Source organism: Callorhinchus milii, unplaced genomic scaffold, assembly GCF_018977255.1.
Source record: "Callorhinchus milii isolate IMCB2004 unplaced genomic scaffold, IMCB_Cmil_1.0 Scaffold26, whole genome shotgun sequence".
NCBI classification, from domain to species: domain Eukaryota; kingdom Metazoa; phylum Chordata; class Chondrichthyes; order Chimaeriformes; family Callorhinchidae; genus Callorhinchus; species Callorhinchus milii.
The window spans coordinates 4,105,439-4,128,240 of NW_024704767.1; the positions used below are offsets into that span (position 1 = coordinate 4,105,439).

General features: G+C 37.5%; 1 protein-coding gene across 1 annotated transcript in view; it reads left to right on the forward strand.

Annotated features, from left to right (window-relative positions):
* The first annotated feature begins 15,356 nt into the window (after window positions 1–15,356).
* Window positions 15,357–22,802, forward strand: part of fkbp16 (FKBP prolyl isomerase 16) — a 32,973-nt gene continuing 25,527 nt past the window's right edge. The window contains exons 1-3 of the mRNA XM_007909789.2: window positions 15,357–15,573; window positions 16,554–16,723; window positions 21,321–21,409. Of these exons, the coding sequence (XP_007907980.1) occupies window positions 15,357–15,573; window positions 16,554–16,723; window positions 21,321–21,409 (476 nt within the window). The remainder of the gene's footprint in view (window positions 15,574–16,553; window positions 16,724–21,320; window positions 21,410–22,802) is intronic.

Sequence of the window (22,802 nt, forward strand, 5' to 3'; positions counted from 1 at the left end):
CTAATGAATTCATAAATGTTGAGAGCAGAGTTTTTTTTTACAATGTGTTAAAGGTTACAATTTATGCCCGGCTCATGTGCAGAGTAATTAGATATCTAAAATGACTCCAGACATGTATTAACATATAAGGAACAAGGATAGTTAAATGTAAGTTATCTTTTAAAAAAATCAATTTTACATAAATTAAATTCATCTACATCTTGTAACATTATTAAGGAACCAATTAAGTGAAGAGTCACTTACTATGTAATCAGTCCAGTCTTTGGCATTTTCCAACAGTGCAATCGTGGAATTATTTGTTTTGTTTCTGCATGTTCAATTTTTCAATAATCACTTTTTTTGAACATTTTCCTTGTTGTAAAGTATTTTGTTTTAATTTTCCATTATTATTACATTATTTTATTTGTTTGCCTTTAAATAAGGTTTGTGCATATCTGTTATAATGTATTATATTTCCAGATGCAATTCAATTGTTTATTCTTGAAACTATTCTTGACTATTCTAGCAGATGATACTAAATTGGGAGGTGTGGTAAATTGTGAGGTTGGCAGTGGAAATTTGCAGAGGGATATAGACAAATTAAGAAAATGGGTGGAACTATCGAAATTGGAGTTTAATGGGGGAAAATTGCAAGGTGGTTCATTTTGAACACAAGAATGTCAAGTCAGACTACATTCCAGACAGATAAACTCTGATTCGGGTTAATGAGCAAAGGGATTCATAGGGCGAGGTGGTGGAGTTGAGTTGCAGGTCATCCACAATCTTGAAATTGGTGAGACAGGCTCGATGGGACGAATGGCTTACTCCTGTTCCTATGTTTCTAAAAGAGAAATTGTTATTGGAAAGAACTGTGAGGAGTGACTGGTTAAGATATGGCTTTTCATCTTAGAATAAAATGTCTCAGAGGGATACTTATAGAGATGTACAGATGATGCTAACTGAAACAGAGAGAATACGCCAATCCAGCAGGACAAGAAAAACAACATGTTCACAGGGTTATGAAGGGCAATTTTAAGATATACACGATTTCTTTAAAAGCATAATCAACATCCGGGAAGGAAGTTTGAGGACGTCCTGGTGAAACTGAATGAATAATCAAGCCTTTAATCTCTCGAAGAACTCCAATCCAGTGATGATTCATTCTGAGAGGGTTGATTGAATGTGTCATAAAGGAAAGGAGCAATCTCAATTGTTGTAACTGATTTCTCAGTTTCCTTCTTGGTGGATTGGTCCCTAGCTTTTCTCCAGTACCATGAAAGTTCACTGATATAGCTTTGCGATTGCTGTCTCGGTCTTGTAAACAGTGAGATGGAATTGGCAGGACTGGTTCAACTCCCATTTTTTCACTGGTACTAATACACTGGTAATTCATCTTTCAATGAGCTTAGAATGAGGACATCAGTGACCTCAATCAACCTTCCTCAGCTTGCTGTGAAATTTCTTGTGAGGTTCCAAAAAGCTTGACTAATTTCATGTGGCCTTGTTTTGTACAATGAAGCAACAAGATTACATTTGTATAGTGCCTTTCACATCAGGAGGACGTACCAAGGCACTGGACAGTGTACAGCATTTCAGCCCCGAGCTGGGGTCGGGGTGGGGGGGGGGCGGGAAGAAGGGAGGGGAGGGGAATGGGGGTGACCGGTGGCATAGTTGAAGAGGAGGGTTTTGAGGCGGGGCTTGAAGGAGACTAAGGAGGGGGTGAGGAGTGATTCGGGGATGGAATTCCAGAGGTTGGGGGCAGAGTGGCTGAAGGCTCCACCACCAATGGTGGGGCAGGTGGGGAGGGTCATGGAGCAGGCCAGGGATGACTGAGCGAAGGGAGCAGACGGGTTGGTAGGGAGTTAGGCAGTCGCAGAGTTAGGGTGAGACAAGGCCTTGGAGGGTTTTGTAGGTGAAGACCAGGATCTTGAACTGGATCCTCTGAAGGATAGGAAGCCAATGGAGTCGGGCGAGAATGGAGGGATGGGGTCACGGAGTTTGGTGCGGGAGAGGACACGGACTGAGGAATTCTGGATTATCTGCAGCCTGTGGAGGGAGGAGTTGGAAAGGCCGACAAGCAGGGCGTTAGCATAGTCGAGCCTGGAGGTGATGAAGGCATGAACAAGAGCTTCAGCGGCCTGAGGGGTGAGTTAGGGGCAATATTACGGAGGTGAGGAAAGGCAGAGCGGGTCGTAGCTTGGATGTGGGGAAGAAAAGACAGTTGAAGGTTGAACAGGACACCTAGGATCCTGACTGGCTTGTTGAGTTATAGTGTGCAACCATGGAGGTTGATGCTGCCAGAGCCTGAGGTGCTGAGGCGCTGGCGCGAGCCAATCAGGAGGGCCTCAGTCTTGTTCACATACAACTGTAGGAAATTTGCCCTCATCCAGGACTTGATGGCTGACAGGCAGTCTGTGGACATCAATGGTCCTGGAGTTATAGGTGGAGGCAGAGTTGGGTGTCATCCGCATACATCTGGAAGTTGACCCCATATGGGCGGATGATGACATCAAGGGGGAGCATGTAGATATTAAAAGGGAGAGGGCCAAGGACAGAGGCCTGGGGGACACCAGACGTGACAGTACGGGGGGCTGGAGGAGAAACCGTTAGAGGCAACAAAGTGGAGACGGTGAGAGAGATAGGAATCGAACCAGGCAAGGGCAGGTCTGTGAATATTAAGTAAAGAGGAGAGGCGGTGTATGAGGATGGAGTGGTCGACAGAAGGCGGGGATGGGATCGAGGGACTAGGTGGTGGGTTTGAGTTTGCGAACGATGGCAGTGAGGGAGGAGGGAGAGATAGGGTCGAAGGACTGTAGAGGGGATGGGTGGGGAGTGGATCATGAGGGAGAGGTGATGTGGGGGTGGTGTTGGACGGGGCAGAGGTGGCTGAACATATCCGCTCGATTTTGGATTTGAGGAAGTCCACTTGGAGTTTGAGGAGAGGATGGGCGAGGCGTGGGAAGGTGGACAGAGGAGACGGTTTGTGGTGGAAAAGAGAAGCCTGGGGTTGTCCTTTGCCTCCAAGATAACCTTGGAGTAGAAGGAGGATTTGGCGAAGGCAAGAGCGCAGCGGTAGGTCTTGATATGGTGAAGTCAAATCTGCCAATGGACCGTTAGTTGTAGTTGAGGCCACACCTCAACTAAACACCAAGGTGGTGTCGCCTGGGGTGACCCAGGTTTCGGAGAGGGCGAGGATGTCAATGAAGCACACTTCATCTTGTTTTCATCTATTTGAACTAAATATATAACAATTGATCATTAAGCACTACCACCATGCAATGTGTTAGAATTATGCATTTGACTGTATAACTAGTGAGAAGATGGAAATTTTATATACACAAAATAATATATTTTTGCATGCAACAGCTGCTTAATGCAAGTCATAGATTAATCAAGGTGACTTAGCTGAGCAGTGTGAATTGGAGCATCAAGTAAAGAAATCTGTGCCACGGTAGATTAACCGGTGACAATGGTGGTCACCCTGTGACAAGAGGGTGACAAATTTGAATCCATAATGCAATTTGATCCCAGTTCAGAATTCATGGCACTCTATTGAGTGTTGTTGCTATTTAATGATTCATTCTGGTTTCTTTTCAGTTGTGATATTAAATCAACTGGGCACTGAAATCCAGTTGCTGTAATTTTATTAAATGTACTCCTCGCTTCTGGCTTTTAATATATGTGTATTTTTAAATTATTTTATGTTTTATATTGAACAGTGGACTAGAAAACAATGACACCACCTTGTGAGAACATTCTTCCATTATTTATTTTAATTAAAACATTCTCATTATCTGCTCACTCAACTCATCTATTTCTTTGCGTAGTTTGAATGGCATTGCCCTCAACTCCCATTTAGTAATCATGAGATTTTCTTAAAATACTGCAGAATGCTATACTTAAGATAAGTTATCACTAGGGATCAATTAGCAAGACATTGGCAGTCCCTTGTTGATTTAAATATTTTAAGTGCATGAAATGAATGCAACAACAGGTGCATAACCTCAGAACAAGTGAATATCAGATGAACCTTTGTACTGTATCTTATAATATATTTTATAATGAAATTATATTTTGTAAAGCACTTCAACCAATATTTTTTTCAACATCATAGGTGCTTCATAAATGCTAGTTATTATCATCATTTTTTAACTATTCTCCCTCTTTCCCTTTTGCAAAAAGTTGCCAGTTAATTTCCTCTTTCCATCCATTTGTGTTATTTTTAAAAATTGTTGTTAACTAGAACTTCCTAGACTTAAGTTCATTTTATGTTTGAATTTAGACTTAAAGATGTGCTAGTGCTGTTCTCTCCAAAAATCTTTTCTTTCCTCTGTGTCAAACCATGGGCCAAAACTGATCTGCAATACAAGTAACATTCATTGAACATCATTGAAATTCTTTTCTTCAAATGGGGTAGCGAAAAATAGCACAGAGACAAAAAATTGTTTAGAGCCAAAGAGCAAATGTTGTTGACTTTGAAGTGCTTGCATACTTCATGTCTGAGCCAAGGCCATTACCAATTTGGTTCCAGATGTATTTCATTCTATCCACCCACAGATAATATAAACTCCACCACCCTGGTTTGGAAACAGAAAGTGTCATTTCAAAGGAAAGGCAAGTTAGATTTTAGTGGTAATATTTTGGAAATTGCTAGGTCAGATAACAGCATCTGTGAACACATGTTTGAAGAATCAAAGTTAATCCTTCACACTGGACACTAACACTAGACCTGAGAATACATTGCCTCTGGTACTAGCAGCATCTGCAATGTTGTCCTGAGCAAGACACATTTCCTTTGAAGCAATATTTGTGTACAATATTCGTGCTGCAAATATCATGATTCATACTCTTCTTACATTCTACTTATTAAATATTTGATCTATTTTTATTTTTCTGTAACATTGTATATTTAGTAAGATAGTTTACTTAAAGAAAATGTTTGCACAAAACTCCCTGCACAGCTGCACCTTGGGATGGAGACATGTTTTCATAAGTACACAATATCCTCATTCATACATGCAGGAGTTTTCGGTGCACACTGAAGGGAAGCTTTATTTTTTCTGCTCATGTACTTGCAAAACAAGGAAAACTCATTTCAAAATGTCATTTGTATCCACCACTCTCTCAGAATGTTAATTCCATTCTCAGAAAAGTGGTTTCTTTAAGTTTTGCTATTATTCATGCAAGACATCTTTTTTTCTTTGCACCATCGTTTTCCCTAACTTATTTTATTCTGAAGCAGGTTCAGCTGGCACTTGGTGTCTAACCACAAGCAAGTTTGTTAGCAAATTTATTCTGCTTGTTTTTGTTGGCGATCAACCCTAAGGGCTAAATGCTCCTTTTAGTGAATACTGTTAAAGAACTTATATAGCTTTGGTTACTAAGGCTGAGTCTTTTTTAAACTGGACAGCAATTTTTCCCGATGGCGTAGAGAATTATTTGCTGAATTGGCATTAAACTGAATAAGGATCTGTTTATACAAAGACAGCTGGGAAACTACGCTTCTGACTGACATTGAATTATGGATACAAATTGATGTTGTTTTTTCAGGTTTATGCATCTCACATAAATCAAAGCAGCCTGTTGTATGTTCCCTCAGTTGAAGTACTGATGAATTTTTGATCACGATAATAATCAAGGAACCTTGTAATTCTCTTGCTCTTGACATCTTGCATTGAGTCTTGAAAGATTGAAATCTAAAACAACAAAGGTATAGTTGGAAACCACTAAAATATTCCGTAGAAATATATTATCAAACGGTAGATCAGAGTTGCAAGGATTATTATTTTCTGTATTTATATAAAATTGTCTCCTTCATTTGTGTCAAGTACTCCTAATAATTTTCCACAATTCCATAAAATCTCAAATTTTAAAACTAAGACTAGTTGCAATTTCAGGCCGATGAAGACTATCAACAATTCAAAGATCAGAATTACCATGATCAACATTCTCCTAAATCATCTTCCCCATCCTATTTCCGTAAACCATTAACAGCCTTTCCCTCCACCACTCCATAACACTACTAATTATGGATGCTTTAGAATATCTTGCCCAAAATATTTGCATTGAAATGATAAGTGTTATTTCTGAAATAAACTTTCTCATATATAAAAAAATACTAGTTTGGACAATTCATATAAAATGATTTCCACTGCAAATAAAGTATTCATAGTTATGGGAAAAATGTGGCATATTAAACAGAAGGGGAAAATATGCACTGCTGGTTTTAAAGGTGATTTTGCATTATTAATGTATTGAGAGCCCAAGTAAAATGAAATTTACTTGGGGACCGGAATTAATTTTCTGAGGTGAGCAGAATGTTTAAAAATTGATGCATTTGACTACAGGAACCCATATCAGACTCTAGAGAAATTTGGAATATTGCTCTGGGACTCCATACTTTTAATTCAGCAGTTGAAATTCACAGCAAAAATATAATTAAGATGGTTGCATGCTTCATCCAGCGCCAGAAAAACCTAAGAAAAGCATGTCCATAAATTGAACAGGGAAAACATAAGGTTCAGCTTTTATATCATAAAAATAACACCAGATAAAATACGTTTGTCTTATGTAGAATAAATGTCATTTAATGAGACATTTATGGACAATGTCTGACTAGAATTAGAGTCACAATCAACATAATTAATCCTTAGACTGTCACAGGTCCTGAGAATTTCCAAATTCCCTGAGCTGGCCATTTTGTTATGCTTTCAACTCAAGCATGTAATGCTCAAACAAACACTAATATCAAAGCTATAACCTACTTAAATGTCAGGAAAAGTTTCAGTATTCTAGTTGCAAAAAAAAGTTTTTAAAAAGTCCTTTATTTTTGCTCACCCTGTTTTCCTTTTCTCTTGTTTTCACATGGATGTGAAAAGTGACACTATTCAAGACAGAAGGGGATTTCTCCTCATGTGCTGGTCAGCAATCCTCCATATTAATCAGTCATTCACCTAATTGTTGGTGGTGGTCACTTGTTGCTGCAAAAACAGTCACTACATTGAGTACTAATTACTTGGAAAATACTTTGAGACATTTTAATAAGAAAAAGTGGTATAAAATGCAAGTTCTTTCTGTCTTCTAATTAATGTAACTAATTAGTTTCTTTTTCTTTCTTTTTTAAAAAAAACATTATGCCTAATTTCCCCTGGATTCTGTCCATTTTGAGGATGATAATTGGTTGAAATGTAATTAAATTAAGATTGAAAAGACTTTGCTACACTGCAAAGTAGCTCTTTTGTTCGGCCCTTTGCCTCTGTGGGAGGCATACAAGCCTTTCACCCCTGTGCTGCAACAATTACAGCAGCTTCATTTGCATCAAAATATATGTAAAAGATAATGCGTATTGTGCAGCTGATTAATAAGTACAAAAGATGTTAATCCTATTTCAAAAGTTCTTTATAACACATATGTTTAGCACTTCAAAACAATACGCAGAAATGGCAGCTTGTCTTAATTAGTCAGGTTTGCCCCTTAATTAGATATTTAATTGGTGTTTTAGTAACTGTGCACTGATACATCATGGCTGGGTTTAATTCAGTGTTGAAAGTGCAGACAATTATGGTGAAAGCAGGATTTATGCCAAAGGAAGCATACTCTTTAACCCATATCCATACTATCGAAAAGATAATTCCAGCTGTAGCTTCTTGCGAGTGCATTACGTTTCAACTTGCAGAATTCCCTTATTATTTGGTCTTCATTTTTCAAGAGTGCCCTTTCGAGTATTCTTCTCAATTGTCAGTGAACTCTGGTTGTGTGCCTGGAGATCAAGCTCTCAAGAGGGCAGATGGAACTTGTTTACCTCATTGATGCCCGCATGCAGTTATTCCCAGCGCTGTGTCAATGTTACTATTGTTAGTACTATGGTCTGTATTACCCGATGCTATTAACCATACCTGCCGTCTAAATTGTATGTGGCAATTACTCAGCAGCTTGTTAATCTATTATAATTAATAACAATATGTACAGGCTATCGATCTACAGGAAAATTAATTGTTAAAAAAAGCATTGTAAAACTGTGGAGTTTGTCTGACACATACATGAGTGCCAATAGAAGCACTGGAAGTACAGCTATCTCCCATTGCACATATTTAATCGCAATGGAAAAATTCACGTAGCTATGAAAATGTAATATCAATATATTGTACTATAAATAAAACTGGTTAACTCCCTGTGAATTTAAAGCAATAATATCATACAGTCACAAAGATTGGATTAGAACTATCAACTGTGCAAGCTCTGCTCTTGTGGTTTAGATTGTTCTTTGAATTGGATTATTACAGTATTTTAATAATACTAAAAAGTAGCGAATATAATAAGTATAAAAGTAGGAGTAAAATCCCTCAAAAAATGGGTTCACTCAATCCACGACTGTTTGTGGGTCACTGCTGTGCGAAACTGGCTTCCGTGTTTCGCCCACAGTCACTCCACTTCACTTCAAAATATATTCTGCAAGAGCTTTGAAACGTGTCAACAATGTCATAAGGCTCTATATCAAATGCAAGGATTATTATTATTATTGTCCATGTAATTCATTTTTGTAAATCCAATAAAAAAATTAATGCTTTAAAACAATAGAGTTTAGCATGTTTCGTTATATAGCATTTTCAATTGAATGGGGAATTGGTACCATTTCATTGACTTCAGATGCTGGGATAACAAGTTATCAACTAACTAAGATTAGATCAAGCAGCTTTCTAATCACACTTTGAGTAAGTGGCCCTCTAGAGAATATCAGGTTTTCATTTGTTGGCACATTGATACACATTGGAGTGGATATAAATTGATGTCTGAGGAAGAATGAATAGCCAGTATTGACCTTCAAGTAACGGGGCATAGCATTTTATATGAAATTTGACTATAATCCCACTGTTCAGTCATTACAGAACTCCGGTCGCTAGCTCTCTGCCTTGCTCCCTATGACACGTTCAGTCACACTGTATGCAGAAATTGATGTCAAGTGTTGAATATTTTAAATCATAGTTTTAGAACTGCACAAAATCACATACTTGTTTTAACCTTATGATTCTTGTTTACTCAGCACTGTGTCAATGTTACTATTGTTAGTACTACGGTCTGTATTACCTGATGCTATTAACAGTACCTTCTATTTAAACTGTATGTGGCATTATACAGTTTATATCATTTGTTTTAAAAGAAGTTATAGAATGGAATGGCCTGAGGAGCAATACGATGCTACATCTTACTAGATCATGCATTGCTCTGAGGTCTTGGATATCACTTCTGCTCTCTCATTATGTCTCAGATAAACTGAACAAACAAGTACTGACATCTTAAAATAAAGGACTTGCAACAAAAGTGTATGGGTATACATAAAAATACCTTTGAGCTCATAAAAACAGATGATAAAGATACCTTCTCACCTCCTTCACTGAAACCTACAACTCATAATCTCGTGGGTCAGACCTCGTATTCCTGAGGCTTCACAATTGTTAAAATTGACGGCCAGCAACAAGAAGCGTCAAAAAGTTGAACTAACGTTCCTGCTGCTTAAGGCACCTGCCCCAACAGCCCCTGTAATTACCCAGACAACATCAAAACATTCTGACTTTTGACTGGATAACTGTGACTGCAGTACAGTATTACTCTTATGACCGCACATAAAGATAAGGAAGGCAGGTCCTCAATTTAACGTCTTGATTTTACACGTTTTCTCCAAATATCCATTGTACGAATATAACATCACGTTCATCCTGCTGTGGTATAACATTTACACTTCATGACTCTTGTGCCTTGTGGTCAAGCACACTCACTGTCGAAGGTGGACTCCTGTGGTGTCCACTATCCGCCATAAATCTAAACAGTTCACCTTTTGTGCACAGCCTTGATATGCATTGTTAGTTAACATTTAAGAATTTCAAAGAAGGTAGCATTGCAAATTCATACGAACACAACATGACCTTTATCTACATTAAGTTTCACTTATTGTGACATATATCAATAGATGAAGAAATGAGTTTACAATACAGGTCCAAAGTCTTTCTACAGCACACTGATTATTTCTAAATGCCAGTATCGCTGAATTGACCTTCATTTGCCTCATTGATAACAGTTGGTCTTAATTGAAAGACGACGTGCTATTACCAAGGTGTCCTTTTTCTGGATCTGATTTCATGCCAGGGTTGCAAGTTCTCTTCGGTTACAAATTTTAAGCTCTTTGGGTTTGTAGGTATATAAGCATCAAATGTGACTAAAAAAGCTGGTGAAAGATTCCTCCTTAAAGCTTGTCCCAACTTGCCCCTGATATTAACTGTACTGCTCTCCAAAGCCTATTTCTAGACATTGATGGAACATTATAGCCCTATTTTTGTAAGCTGCTGAGAAAATGTATCTTTTGTTCTTGGACTCACTTGAGTCCAAAGTTTACACAGTTTAGCGTGTACCTTGGAAGCTGATTTTCTGGGACAGCCCTGACAATTGCTCCCAATTGCAGAATCTTACTGAATAGAACACAGAAGCCAGGAGAGAAAATGGGAAAATCAGGGATCAGGCTTCTCCTCAATAGCTTTAAAGATACAAACGTTAATTAAGTGGTCGAGGATTGCTGATATCTGAAGACCTGCTCAAGGATGAATGGACTTCAGCAAAAGAGTCACTAGTCCTCTAGACAACTCTTTACAAGAACAGGGCTGCTGTGTATGCACCTCAAATTTCTGTCAATCCTAAAAGCCTTCACAGAATACCAGTAGAAGCTTCACCCATCATCCTTCCTGCCTGGCGAATTCTTTCCACGTGTGGTTGTTTTGGAGTTTCTCTGCTCCAAACTTTGGCTCTCTTCCTCCCCTTGCCCTAACATTGCACTAAACTGGTCAATTCTTCACGTTCAGATTCCACGAACAAAAGCGAACCATTCTGATGACAAGTAACGAACCTGAGTGCCAAGACCACATCCCGAAGAGGCTTAAGTACACACAAGACCTCACTGTGAATTGTCACAGGATTTAGAAAACCCCCGTGAACGCGTTCAGGAGGCCCTCTCGGAAAATCAGGAGCCTGGCTTGCGTGCAATAAGCACAAATCACAGAAGCAAAAATAATTTATTGCTTGGAACTCATTTCACACAAGGGTTAAAAAAAATAATAACCTTTGCATTTGATATATTTTTTCACATCAGGAGGATATCAAAGAACTTTACAAGATTTTGCTTTGAAGTGCAACAACTGCATATTTTGTAGGCAAATGCAATGTCCCACAAACAACCATGGAGGGAATGACCATTTTTATCTGGAGCATTGTTGTCCAGGACACCAACAGAAACACCCTTCTCTTTTTTGAGTTGTACCTTGAGATGCGTAACATCCACCTGAGCAGGTACCGACAGGACCTTGTGAGATTCAACATGGGGTTTGTTTGAGTTCACAACCTTCTGACTCAGAGACAAGAGTGCTGGGAACTGAAGTCAGGGTTGCAGGCTCACTCCAGTTATACTTACAGCTCATGAAAGTTGAGAATTTATTGTTCTTCAGAGAAAAACCTGTTTTATTTGTCATGGTCACCCCTGTTGTTTTCTATGCTTGTCTCTTGTTTAAATATATTGAGTAACTCTTTAAGTACATTTTTTAAAATGTATTTAACGTTTTTGACACTTATGGAGCTATCAAATCTGACTCTAGCACCGATTGCAACAATTTGGCGGGTAACTTACTTTTCCAATATGCAAATGAACGATTGGAAGTATACTTGTCCCCAAATGGGCAGCTGAGGGGAAGATCTGATTGGACCATAAAAAAGGCACCAATTACATGAAATAATTGGTGCTATACAATTGCCATTGGGTACCCTAATTCGGGGAGGGGTTCAATGCCCATAAAAGAACGAGTGCCATGTGCTTGTGGTTGCTATTTTTCTACCTGATGACAACAAATGTACGTGCTCTGACTATTGATGAGCAGTGTTGATAACTTCATTACAAGTGGCTGCTAGTGTGCGTAGTTTAAGTGTGATCAATGTTTGTTATTTTATAGTTGTATTTGTTGATATTTATCATACTGTTTAAGATTTAATGCAGAGTGTTGTGGATTTTATTGAAGCTGCAATAAAATTCTGTTGAGCTAACTTAACCGTGCTTTAATTCGAGCTTTCTGTATAAAATCAAAGGAGGGAATACACAAACAGGATCAACCTAGGTCACCGAGATGTAAAATAAACCTCTGGTTGATTGAAGCTTCCCAATTTGCTTTAATTTAAATAGCAATTGGTAGTACCTATTGTCGTGGAAGAATTCATTAGTCAGGTTACACCTAGTTATAGGGACCTGCACTCATTAGTGAGGATTGAACACAGAGGCCACCTAGTACACTTTGAGGGAAAGCGAGCCATATCGTGGGTGTACAAATAAGAATGATAGAACAGTCTCATACTGATTGACTTCCACCAAATGATTCAGATATATACGGCGAATATCAATTAACAACTGACTTTAAAAAGTACAGTGAGTTTTACACTACCTTTCTCAACCACATGTTCCTGCTCACACTGTGACTTTTTTTAAGTTTAATAATCATGCAGTTGATGATCTGCCACAAAACATGGAATGGAGTATATTTAACCATGGCAGCAGAAAGCTCTATTCCAGAACTATCTTAGGGGTGATTCTCCTGTCACTGGTAAATTCATAACGTTTCATTAATGCTGCATATCTTCATGCTTGAGAATTCACAGCACAAAGCCAGTTCATCTTTTACCAATAGATTTTATTTAACCAGAACAAATAGTCATAAAAATAGGAGAGGAAGTGACATGCAAGACTTTTAAGGTAAGCAAAATAATGCCAAACAAACACTGGAAAGAGTGAAAATAATACATGCCAGATTTATTTTGAAAGAACGGAATTAAGGAATGGCTGAATTAATTTGGAATGTATTTAAAAATCAATAAGGTAGGGTATATGAAGTTAAAAAGCGTGAAGTGCATATGTTGTTTAAATTGCATTGAGGCTTTGGTGAGATAACATCACATAAGGTTAATTGGATTTTCTTTCTGAGGTTAAAATACATTTCTATTAATACACAAATTACTGGAACGAGAGGAAGTAAGCCATTTTTATTATTTGTCTTGAAGGTTTAAGACTTTTAAGAAAATGTTACCAGACTCAGTGAGTTGTATAAATGAATAGCATTCCAGATTTAAGCAATATTATTGTTCTACATTTGTAAATAGTGCTAGAACGTTTGATTCCACAGCAATGTGTTTCCTCTTTTACAAGAGCTGTAAAAGTTGGATGTCATAGATTTGACCAAGAGGTTTTAACCCAGAACAAAATACCCCAGCAACATGTATAGTATCTTAGTTACTATTGATCGTAAAATTGCAATGATGCCCAACATGTCATTGGAGTGTGGGAATTGTAATTTTGTTAGAGTTGATGTTGCAACCAATAAAGGGTGGGGGGGGGGGGGGGGGGAGGACCTTCAATGAAGAATATTTCATCATGTAAATTATCAACAATCCATTTCTATTAATAAAAGTAGAAAGTCCATTCATCCAGATGTGAAGCGTGAAATTTTAGGTCCAACAAAATCCAATTGTATTGGATGATTTTCGGATGAGAGCCTGCAAGTCTTTGCTGAGAGTTTTGGTGGTGGAGGAGAGCTCCAAACATGCAGAGAAGGAGGGAAGTATTATGGTATGCGACAGTCAATGCTATCTAGCTTGTACTGAAGCAAAACAGAGTGATCTTTTTATTAGCTGTTTAAACTGGATTTCCAGGCTGTCCTTTCCTCTTCACTGCTCACCTCTAAATGTCAACGTATTGCCTTTGCTCTCAACAAATACTCAGTTTGATCTATATACAATATTCAGTATTAATGAGGCATAAATTCTTATTCAATGGCCTTTTACAAGACTTTAACAAGTCCAATAACTTTAGTGCTTCATAAATATGGAAATATAGATGTTTGCACAAAATCTATGCAAAACCTGACAGAAATTTTGCATACAGCAGTGGCTGTACAATTAAATTGAGAGGTTAATATATGTCTATATATGTCTTACTGGGGAAGAATTGGGTTAATTGATTCTATGTAATGACCTAAGTTATGTCTGTAGTCTAATCTTTCTAAATTTATGATGTGTATTGCTCCAAATGTTTTACCAAGACATCTGCCTCGCATATTATGTATTTAAAAAGTAAAAGCTTCTGCTACTTCTGCCATTGTTTAAATATTGAAAATAACCTTTTAAAATATTTAATGCTACATATGCTACATTCTCAACATCCATGCTATAAATTTGGTAATCCACAGTAGTTTTTGCATACTTTAAAAATCACAACATTAACTCTCGTACCTGAAAAAAATATTGTCAATTTCAAGAATTATGGACATGATGTAGTTACATAAGGAGAACAGTGATGCTAATCCACCACTTGCAACAAATAGTAAACTGACGATAACTGAACTGAAACATTGCATAACATATGAAAGTGCTTCCCATCTATTTATATGCCTTCCATATTTACTCCTGAGACTTGGTCAAATATTCAGGTAATATTTGTAATCTGGCTTGGGGTAAATATAGATCAGCCTCACAGAGGGTATACTTATGATACATCACATGATTGAGGCCACAGGAACAGGAAAGTCAGGGTTATTTGTGCAGTTCTAGAAATGAAGGCAATCATTTCTAAGACTACACAAGAGAGTTAGGGTCAACTTGGTGAACCGTTGCTACTGTTTGTTTTGGAATTTTTTAAAATGTTTTTTTAAAAATGAATGAAGTCATTTAAATGCTCGACAATGAATTGGTTTTGACTGGCACTTTCTAGATAGGATTTTATGCTTCTAATCTACGGAGCTTATCTTGCAGACTTCTTACTGACGTTATCTGGTGTCTGTAACACCATTTCAGTTCTATTTCTATCGTCCGCAGCATGTTCAGGATTTTCTCTTTTACTGAATACTTCAGCAATTCTCGACTGTCTTTCCGTTGAACTCGTTCATTGAAAAGTATTCTTCATTATTTTGTGGCTTCACTTTATAAACATTGGACTCTGACAGTCTGTAAAAGTTGATTCAGCTAAGTATTCTTCCAGAGATTCAACAAATCGGGGAATGACTTGCAGAAAGTAAAGGAGAATCAGTAAATCGTACGGATACAGAAATATCTTTGCACTGAATCCAGCCATCGGTCAGTGCAGATGGTGAGACATTGGCAGAACCGGAAGAGGATAAAAACGCTCAGTTAATTGGGTAGATATAGAAAGGATTCAGTGCTGTACACATCCCAAGGCTTGTCCAGATGGTGAGGCCTTGGTTGCAGAAACAGATAAACAACATTTAAAGCTTCAAGTGGATAGAGTTGACGATCTGTCTGAAGACATCGGCAGGGCAGTTTTTAAAACCACAAAAGAGTGAGCTATGGCATCTGTCATTACTGAGGAGGCAGAACGAACAAAAATGGAAAAAGCTCCCAGTTCCAATAAGACTGTAAGGTTCCAGCTTCCTCCAGAGACAATAACAACTTCGAATGCAGATGCCTCACAGGTTCCATTTTTTGAAATTGACAGCATTGGAGAGTGCTGTGTCAGCAACTTTAAGAATATCTGTGCCTCTGAAACCTGGATTGACATCACAGGTAAGTACTGACCCTTTGATCTCTCAAGCCATTTTAACTACCTTTAGTTGCTGCATAACACACTGCATCAGCATTAAACTGTCCCCAAGTACACTTAAGCATACATGAAATCTATTATTCAGTGGTTTTAATTATTAAAATACAGAAATAGCGATATTCAGAAACCTCACATGAAGCCAAACATGCAGAATCATCTGTTGTAAATAAGCAATGTAAAGTAGAAATGATAAAAGTCTCATACCTTTAGCTCCTATTTCTATCTTTGAAAATATATTTTTGTGCAACAAACGCAATTTCAGCAGAATTCAAAGAGTGACAATACATTGGGTTTAACAATTTTACTCTGTTTAGCAAACTATTAGCTGAAGATTTCCTCACAACTTATAGCACTGGGTAGCAAACAATGAAATTAATAAAGATATTTCCAACATAAAGAATACTTTCTAAATGATCGTTCTGATTGGATTCATTCGAATGCACCATTCATTTATTGTGCCTTTCAGAAGCAGAACCCTTTAACTTTGTCATAAATTGGTTGATACTTGGAAAGAGTGTAATCAGTTGTAATAATATCCATCATACCCCCCACTGACATGACAAAAGGGCTACTATCAGGTTTATCATATTTCTTCCTTCTCTGATTGCCAGTTATGGGGATCTACCACTGCGCTACAGGAAAAGTTATTGGAAACATTACTAGTGAATGAACACGAGATGTTTAACAAGCGCATTGAGATGTCTCGAATGCGTGACCAGGCGCTATATCAAATGCAAGGATTATTATTATTATGTGTGAGTTACTGGCAGAGGCAAGGTTAAATGCTGAGGTTCATCACTGAATCAGGCAGGGGACTGTTGATTTCAACGCTCCAACAAGTTATCCTATTTCAAGGTCATTACATAAATGCAAGTTGTTTGTACTGTTTTTATCTTGGAATGGAAATGATGGTTTAATTTTGTTTTAATCATCCAATCTTCAGAGGATATGTTGATTCAGAAAAAAATACTGAGGGAAGGCTTCGGAGATGCTTCCAGACCTTTCATGGGTCAAGAGGTCACAATGAAGCTGCAAGGATTGCTGGAGGACGGAACCATAGTAGACAGGGATCCAAAGCTTACGTTTGTTATTGGAGATGGGGACGTCATTCAGGTTGGTTCTATTTTTGTTAAACTGTGCCTTTCTGCTGTCCAGATGTCAGCCTGAACTTATTTGGCAGCACTCACTCCTCTGAGTCAGAAAGTCATGGGTTCAAGCCCCACATTAGGACTTTGAATGCACAGTCTAGGCTGACAATTCAACATAGTGCTATTGTTATAGATCCCTAGGCACACCTCAAAAAGAGAAAGGAGTTTCTCTTAGTGTCCTTGCCAATTAACCCCCTAAATTAAAAAAAATCACTCATTTTGTGGCTGTTTGTGGGACACTGCTGTCTGCAAATTGGCTGCAGTGTAGCTAGCAAATACACGTCACTACACTTCACAGTGAAATCCTGTGAAGTGCTTTGAGATGTCTTCATGACGCGATAAAGACTTTTATCAAATGCAAGGTTTATTTCAATATCAAAGACTTTATTTCCAGCTGAATAACAATCCTCTGTCACCCCTCCCCATTTCACATGTATGATTTTTTTTTAAAAAGTACCCCCATTATCATTGATTTTGTTCTTTATTCATTCGTAAAGTTCACTTTGCCATCTTGCAAAAAACTGTCTCCAATTCTATTAATAAACTACAGAAGCTGCTGAATACTCCTAGCAGTTCTCAGCTACTCTTTCACTATCACCAGGAATCGCTTCACAATGGGTACCTGGAAATAAGTCATCCCCCAGTAGAACAAATTACATTCAATATCGACTCGTGGGACTTCTGGTCTGATAATATGTATTTTTGGAGCACAGCTCATAAGGGTCAAAATGAAGTGTTCTGGTGAAAAGGAAATATCACTTCCTTATTGAGGAATCCTATTTGAAATCAACGCATATTACACCCCAATTTCACACTATCTTTCCAGCCATTGTGTTTCTCTCATGGAACTTTGCTTTGGATTTTATGATGGATCTTTTTGTTATGAATATAATGCTAGACCTAATTTTAAAAGTCTCAACTGTCAGCGGAACTAAGTATTTTTGAATGGCTACTTTTGTTCTCAATTTGGAATGACTTTGCCAAAGAAGCACACAACAAGAAGCAGACTAGCAAACACTGTGGTTTGACTAACGTAGATAATAGCATTGGTTTGCTTAAGTAAATGAGATTGTTGATGGATTTGGTATTGGAAAAAAATCTACAGTGATGCCTGACAAAACACTTGAATTGATAATATGTCTTAAGAAATGGGAAAGCTACTTAGGTCGAAAGAACTCAACCTAATCTTTGTTAATTCTAAAAGGAATCACCCTGCTACAATAGTAAGAAGAGATAGTACATCAAAGCTGTTGGATCATACTAATAATAAACTATCAAACAGTTCAGCATCATTAACCCTCCCTCTGATCAGAGATTATTAATTTGGCTCCACCCCTGTCTTATTATAAGCTAATTTAGATACAGTACCAATACATTATACCCAAAACAGATTACTGCGAGAACATTGATCACATTCCTGACTACCAGGTTCATCCTTTCATCTCATTTTGTTGAGACTACATTTAAGAAGTGCTTTGATTTGATATCAGCCAAACAGGCCCACTGCTTCTTTGTTCTCTTGCTGTTTAGACTGCGGGAAGTTATTCAGAGTCCTTGAAACAAAAGCCAAGAGCAATGGCAATAATAGCCTTTGGCCAAATCCTTTGAAAGTAATTAAATGAAAATGTATTCTAACCATTCTTTCCAGCTGTTTATGTGTGTTATCTGATAGAGAGACGGCTGAGTTTACAGCAATCTATTTTTGAATGAATGGTCGCCTGTAAACAGAGATGACTAGAAATAGAGGACAGAAATCCAAAGGAACACACATTTGGTTAGCTCAGCTGAGCAGCTCTCAATTTACTCATATTGTTCTGAGTAAAAGTGGGATGTTTTATGAACTTGTATTTTTTTCAAGGATTAATTCCTCCCAGAAAAGTTTTGAAAACACATTTGGGGCCAATATATCACACACAAGGGATCATTTTGTGACGTTTACATCTCTTTCTGACCAGAAGATTTGGGGATAAGAGAATTTTGGGTGGAGAGAATAAAGTACAATCATGTGCTCTGCTCTGTGAAAATAATTATTTAAATAAGAGGCAATGGAATTCAAAAACATAATTTAAACTGCCAGTCCCATCAATTCAGTGGAAATGCAGAGCAATCGTTATATTGATAAATATAAGACAAGTGTCACTCCAACCTGTATGAAGGGTTTTTTCACCGCAGTGTCCAGTCTAACAATCTGCAGCTAAAATCAGTCATTCACTAAATAAAAGTATGTCTTGAAGAGCACAACTACTTTATTTCCACAAGAACCTGTTCTGTTTATACCATAAATGAAACACAGAATACTTCCAGTAATTTTATGTCATTTAGAAGAAAAACAATTATAGTTTATCTTCAATGAGATCTCTCTCTAGTGCTACTACCAGTGCTTCTAGTACTTTCATAAGTGAATGGAAACCAACATGGTAACGTGGTAGAAGGTCTACAGACTCTCCCACTTCTACACATTACATTATGTTGTGATCAATAATCTGGACAAAGTCAGTAAGTATTGTGATCACAATTGTTGGTGGACTTCGTGTTTTTTTTATTACAGTAATGAAAGCCCCAGTGCACTTGAAACCATTTTAAAATAAAGCAACGTTCAACTGCGTGATATGAAACTAGATATTATAAAAGGAATTTCACATTTTCCCTGCTTGAGCACTTAGTTGAACAAACAAATGGTTCATATTTGAGGAGATGCAATAGGAGAAGGATTAGATGATTAAGTACACTCTAATCGAGGATAAGATCAGTGTTGCTGCAGCCAATCCAAAAATTATTCACACATGGATTTGACCTGCAGCTTCACTTCTCATATTACATCTGTGACGAGCTAGTTTTAGAAAATAAACTCCTCAATACCCCACTCAGGTAATTGTAGCTGGAACTTCTCTTGAACGTTTTAAGGAAAACATGGTCATTATAAGCAAGATTTCTTTAAGACATACTTATGAAAGGGAATGAAATGGTATCTAAAATATCTCTGCTGCCTGGCTGTTTTATGGTATGAGAAGGTCTATGCTTTATTTATACATATGTGTGCAGTGCAGGAAACAGCTGCTCCTATTTTATCACTTGAAAGGGCTGCTCCTAGCCTTTTGGTTACAATGTCCATCAGCACTGTTTATCTGTGGTCATCTTGTGTACAGCTAATTCAGGGTGGGGGCAGAGAAATTGACTAATTTTCCATCCACATGAACAGGGGCCAGATTTTACACCTGGTTCTAGACTTAAGCCTATTTCCTCAGTGTTTCGGAATGTGCAAGTTTTGGAAGATTCTTAAATTCAGCCTTACTTTTGAAGCCAGTTTTTTGACGTTTTCACTGGTTCTTTAAAGAGCTACAGAAAAACGTTTCCCAAATTCAAGACTGAATTGAAGAGTCTGCCAAAATCTGCACATTCTGAAATGTTAAGAAAAAAAAGACAAATTAAAGACCGAGGAAGAATTATTGGTCTCAGATGTTTAATTAACTGTGATTCAGTTCTCGGTGCAATATGCTATGGTAGCCTTTTGCCTTGGTGTGGGATGTCCAGATTATTTTTTTTTAAAAATGTCATGGTCCATATGACTCAGAACTATATGAGATGATTCATTTATCCTCTGAACCATCAGGGAGTGCAACATGTTTTACTGTTTTATTTAACCCAATTTATTTTAGTTTCCTTCTGTTATATTCTCCTGCATGATTCATATCACATCTTGGCTAAGAGGTTGGATAGGAGACTATTTTTTAAGCACTCTGTAACTACTAGATTAAACAGCAAAAATTCACTCAGGTCTCACTGTTAGTCTCAACTGAAATGAATCATTCCCACAGTTGAAAAATTTCAATTTCATGAAAGGTCATTTCACAGGATTAGTCACCAACGTCAGACTTGTTTAAGCTCTTCACTGCAACTGAAGGTTTTACACACCTCCTAGTTTTACCTGCTGGAAATCATGTTCCTTTCAGCTCAATTGAAATAAAAATGTGTCATGATATACAAATTATTTTAAATTTACCTGAACAAGAATCTTTATTTTTCAATGCTGGTAAATATGTTGAGCTTTGTTTCATTTGCAAATCAACAAATATCTTGGAATTATCTCACATTCAGTTTGGTAACCTGAGTTGATCATAATAAGGTTTGGTTCTAATGTGTTAATATGTTCAGTCACTATGCCCCTAATCTCTGGAACTACCTGGCTCTATCCCTCCACCTCACTCACTCTCTATCTGTCTTCAAGTTCCAACCTTAAAACCTACCTCCTCTCCCTCACCTAGGGTCATTTCTCTCTTTCCCTTGCTCAACGTCCAACCCCCACCAGTACAAAGCACTCTAAGATATAGTTCAACAGAAGGGTTCTATCCAAATGCCATCTGTTGTTGTTCTTAAGTGTTAATGGTGTCAGAGCCCTGTAAATTAAGCAGCACTGGGGCTACAGAAGTACACATACAAATGAGCTTAATGTAATTCTATCCATACTTTTGCACAAAAATACATACAGCTGTCCCATATGATACACCTTGAAAATGTATAAATTTCCGCAAATGAATGCTTGGATGTGTTTTTGTTTCATGTAGGCTCTTGAACTCTGTGCGTATTCAATGGAATTGAATGAAATCGCTCTTGTGATCTCTGATGGAAAATATGCATATGGTCATCTTGGGAGGTAAGGTCATATTTTTTATACCAGTATTCTAACAGTAGTGTAAAAGTACTACAGTACTTCAAGATGTTGGGATATCAAAAGATCCCAGAACAGATGGTGGAGAAATGGGGTGAACATGAAAATAATAATCATCAGTTCTTTCCATTACGATTTACATTTATAGAGAGGCTTTCATGTTGGGAGGAAATCTCAAAGCGCTTGACAGTTAGCTGAGCTCTCAAGCTGGGGGTGGGAGCTGAAGTGGGTGGGAAGGGAAAAGATGACTGTAAGCATGGTCAAAGAGGTAAATCTTGAGATGTGTTCCAAACAACACACAGATTATTCCTTTCCAGAAGACGGTGGTAATTTGATCTCCAACACAGTAAATGTCAGAGCAGATCAGCATTCAGAGCAGTAAATGTCGCACAAGTTAGGATGACATGCATCTGGTTGCCAAAATATTCTGTGTCAGTCTCTGGGTCATTATTAGGAAAACCCACTAGAAATTGTTGCAATTTGGACCAAATTATTAGTCAAATATATTAAATATGTTGTTCTACAGAAAGAAGTTTGATTTGCATCTTCTATATAATAACCAATTTTCAGTTTATCATCTCTGGTTTCTTCCTTGAAATCATTTTGTTTTATTGCGGTTTTGAGTAGGCATTTGGAATTTGTTGCCTCATGCAATGATAACAGACTGGTATTATGGTGACAGCAATTCTCAAACATATTAAATGTCTTCACCAAAAGACTCAGCACTTCTACTCTGTTAACTGCTGCAGGGAGATGTTTGAATTATCTTTTCAATGTGAGAAAATGAAAAGATTGGTGACATGCATTGGGAGCTTCGGATAATGAGTGTGCAGGTCTTTATCACTTTCATGTGATTTTCGTTCCCAGAATATCACCCAGATGGGAATTTGTATTGATTGGAAGGCGAAGGAGTTTGCAGTCTAAATTTCAAAACAGATTTTTTCCTTCCTTAAAATATTCTGTTCAAATATATACACTGGATTTTGCCAGTGTCAATATTCTCATTGGCCAGTTCAGATGTTTTGAAATAAATGCACTAAGTTTCGCCCTGTTGACTTATTTTTAAATGTCCATTACTTACCGATTATTACTTCATGTTGGACGAAGTGTGGTTAAGTTCCATCTTTTAATTTAAAAAATGGTGCTCAGTTGTAAAAAAATATATATTTAACTAAATAATAAAGTCAACAGGATAGACAGATTTAGCAATTAATGCATATTCTTTCCAAAGGTAAGTTTAAATTGTACCAGGACATAAAGTATATGAACATGCTGCATGAAATATAATGGATTAGAAATGAAGTGAAGGTTGTTAAATAGACCAACAAGGAAGCTAGTCTGCACCAGCAACATCCCTTAAGCAACAATAAAATGAGCA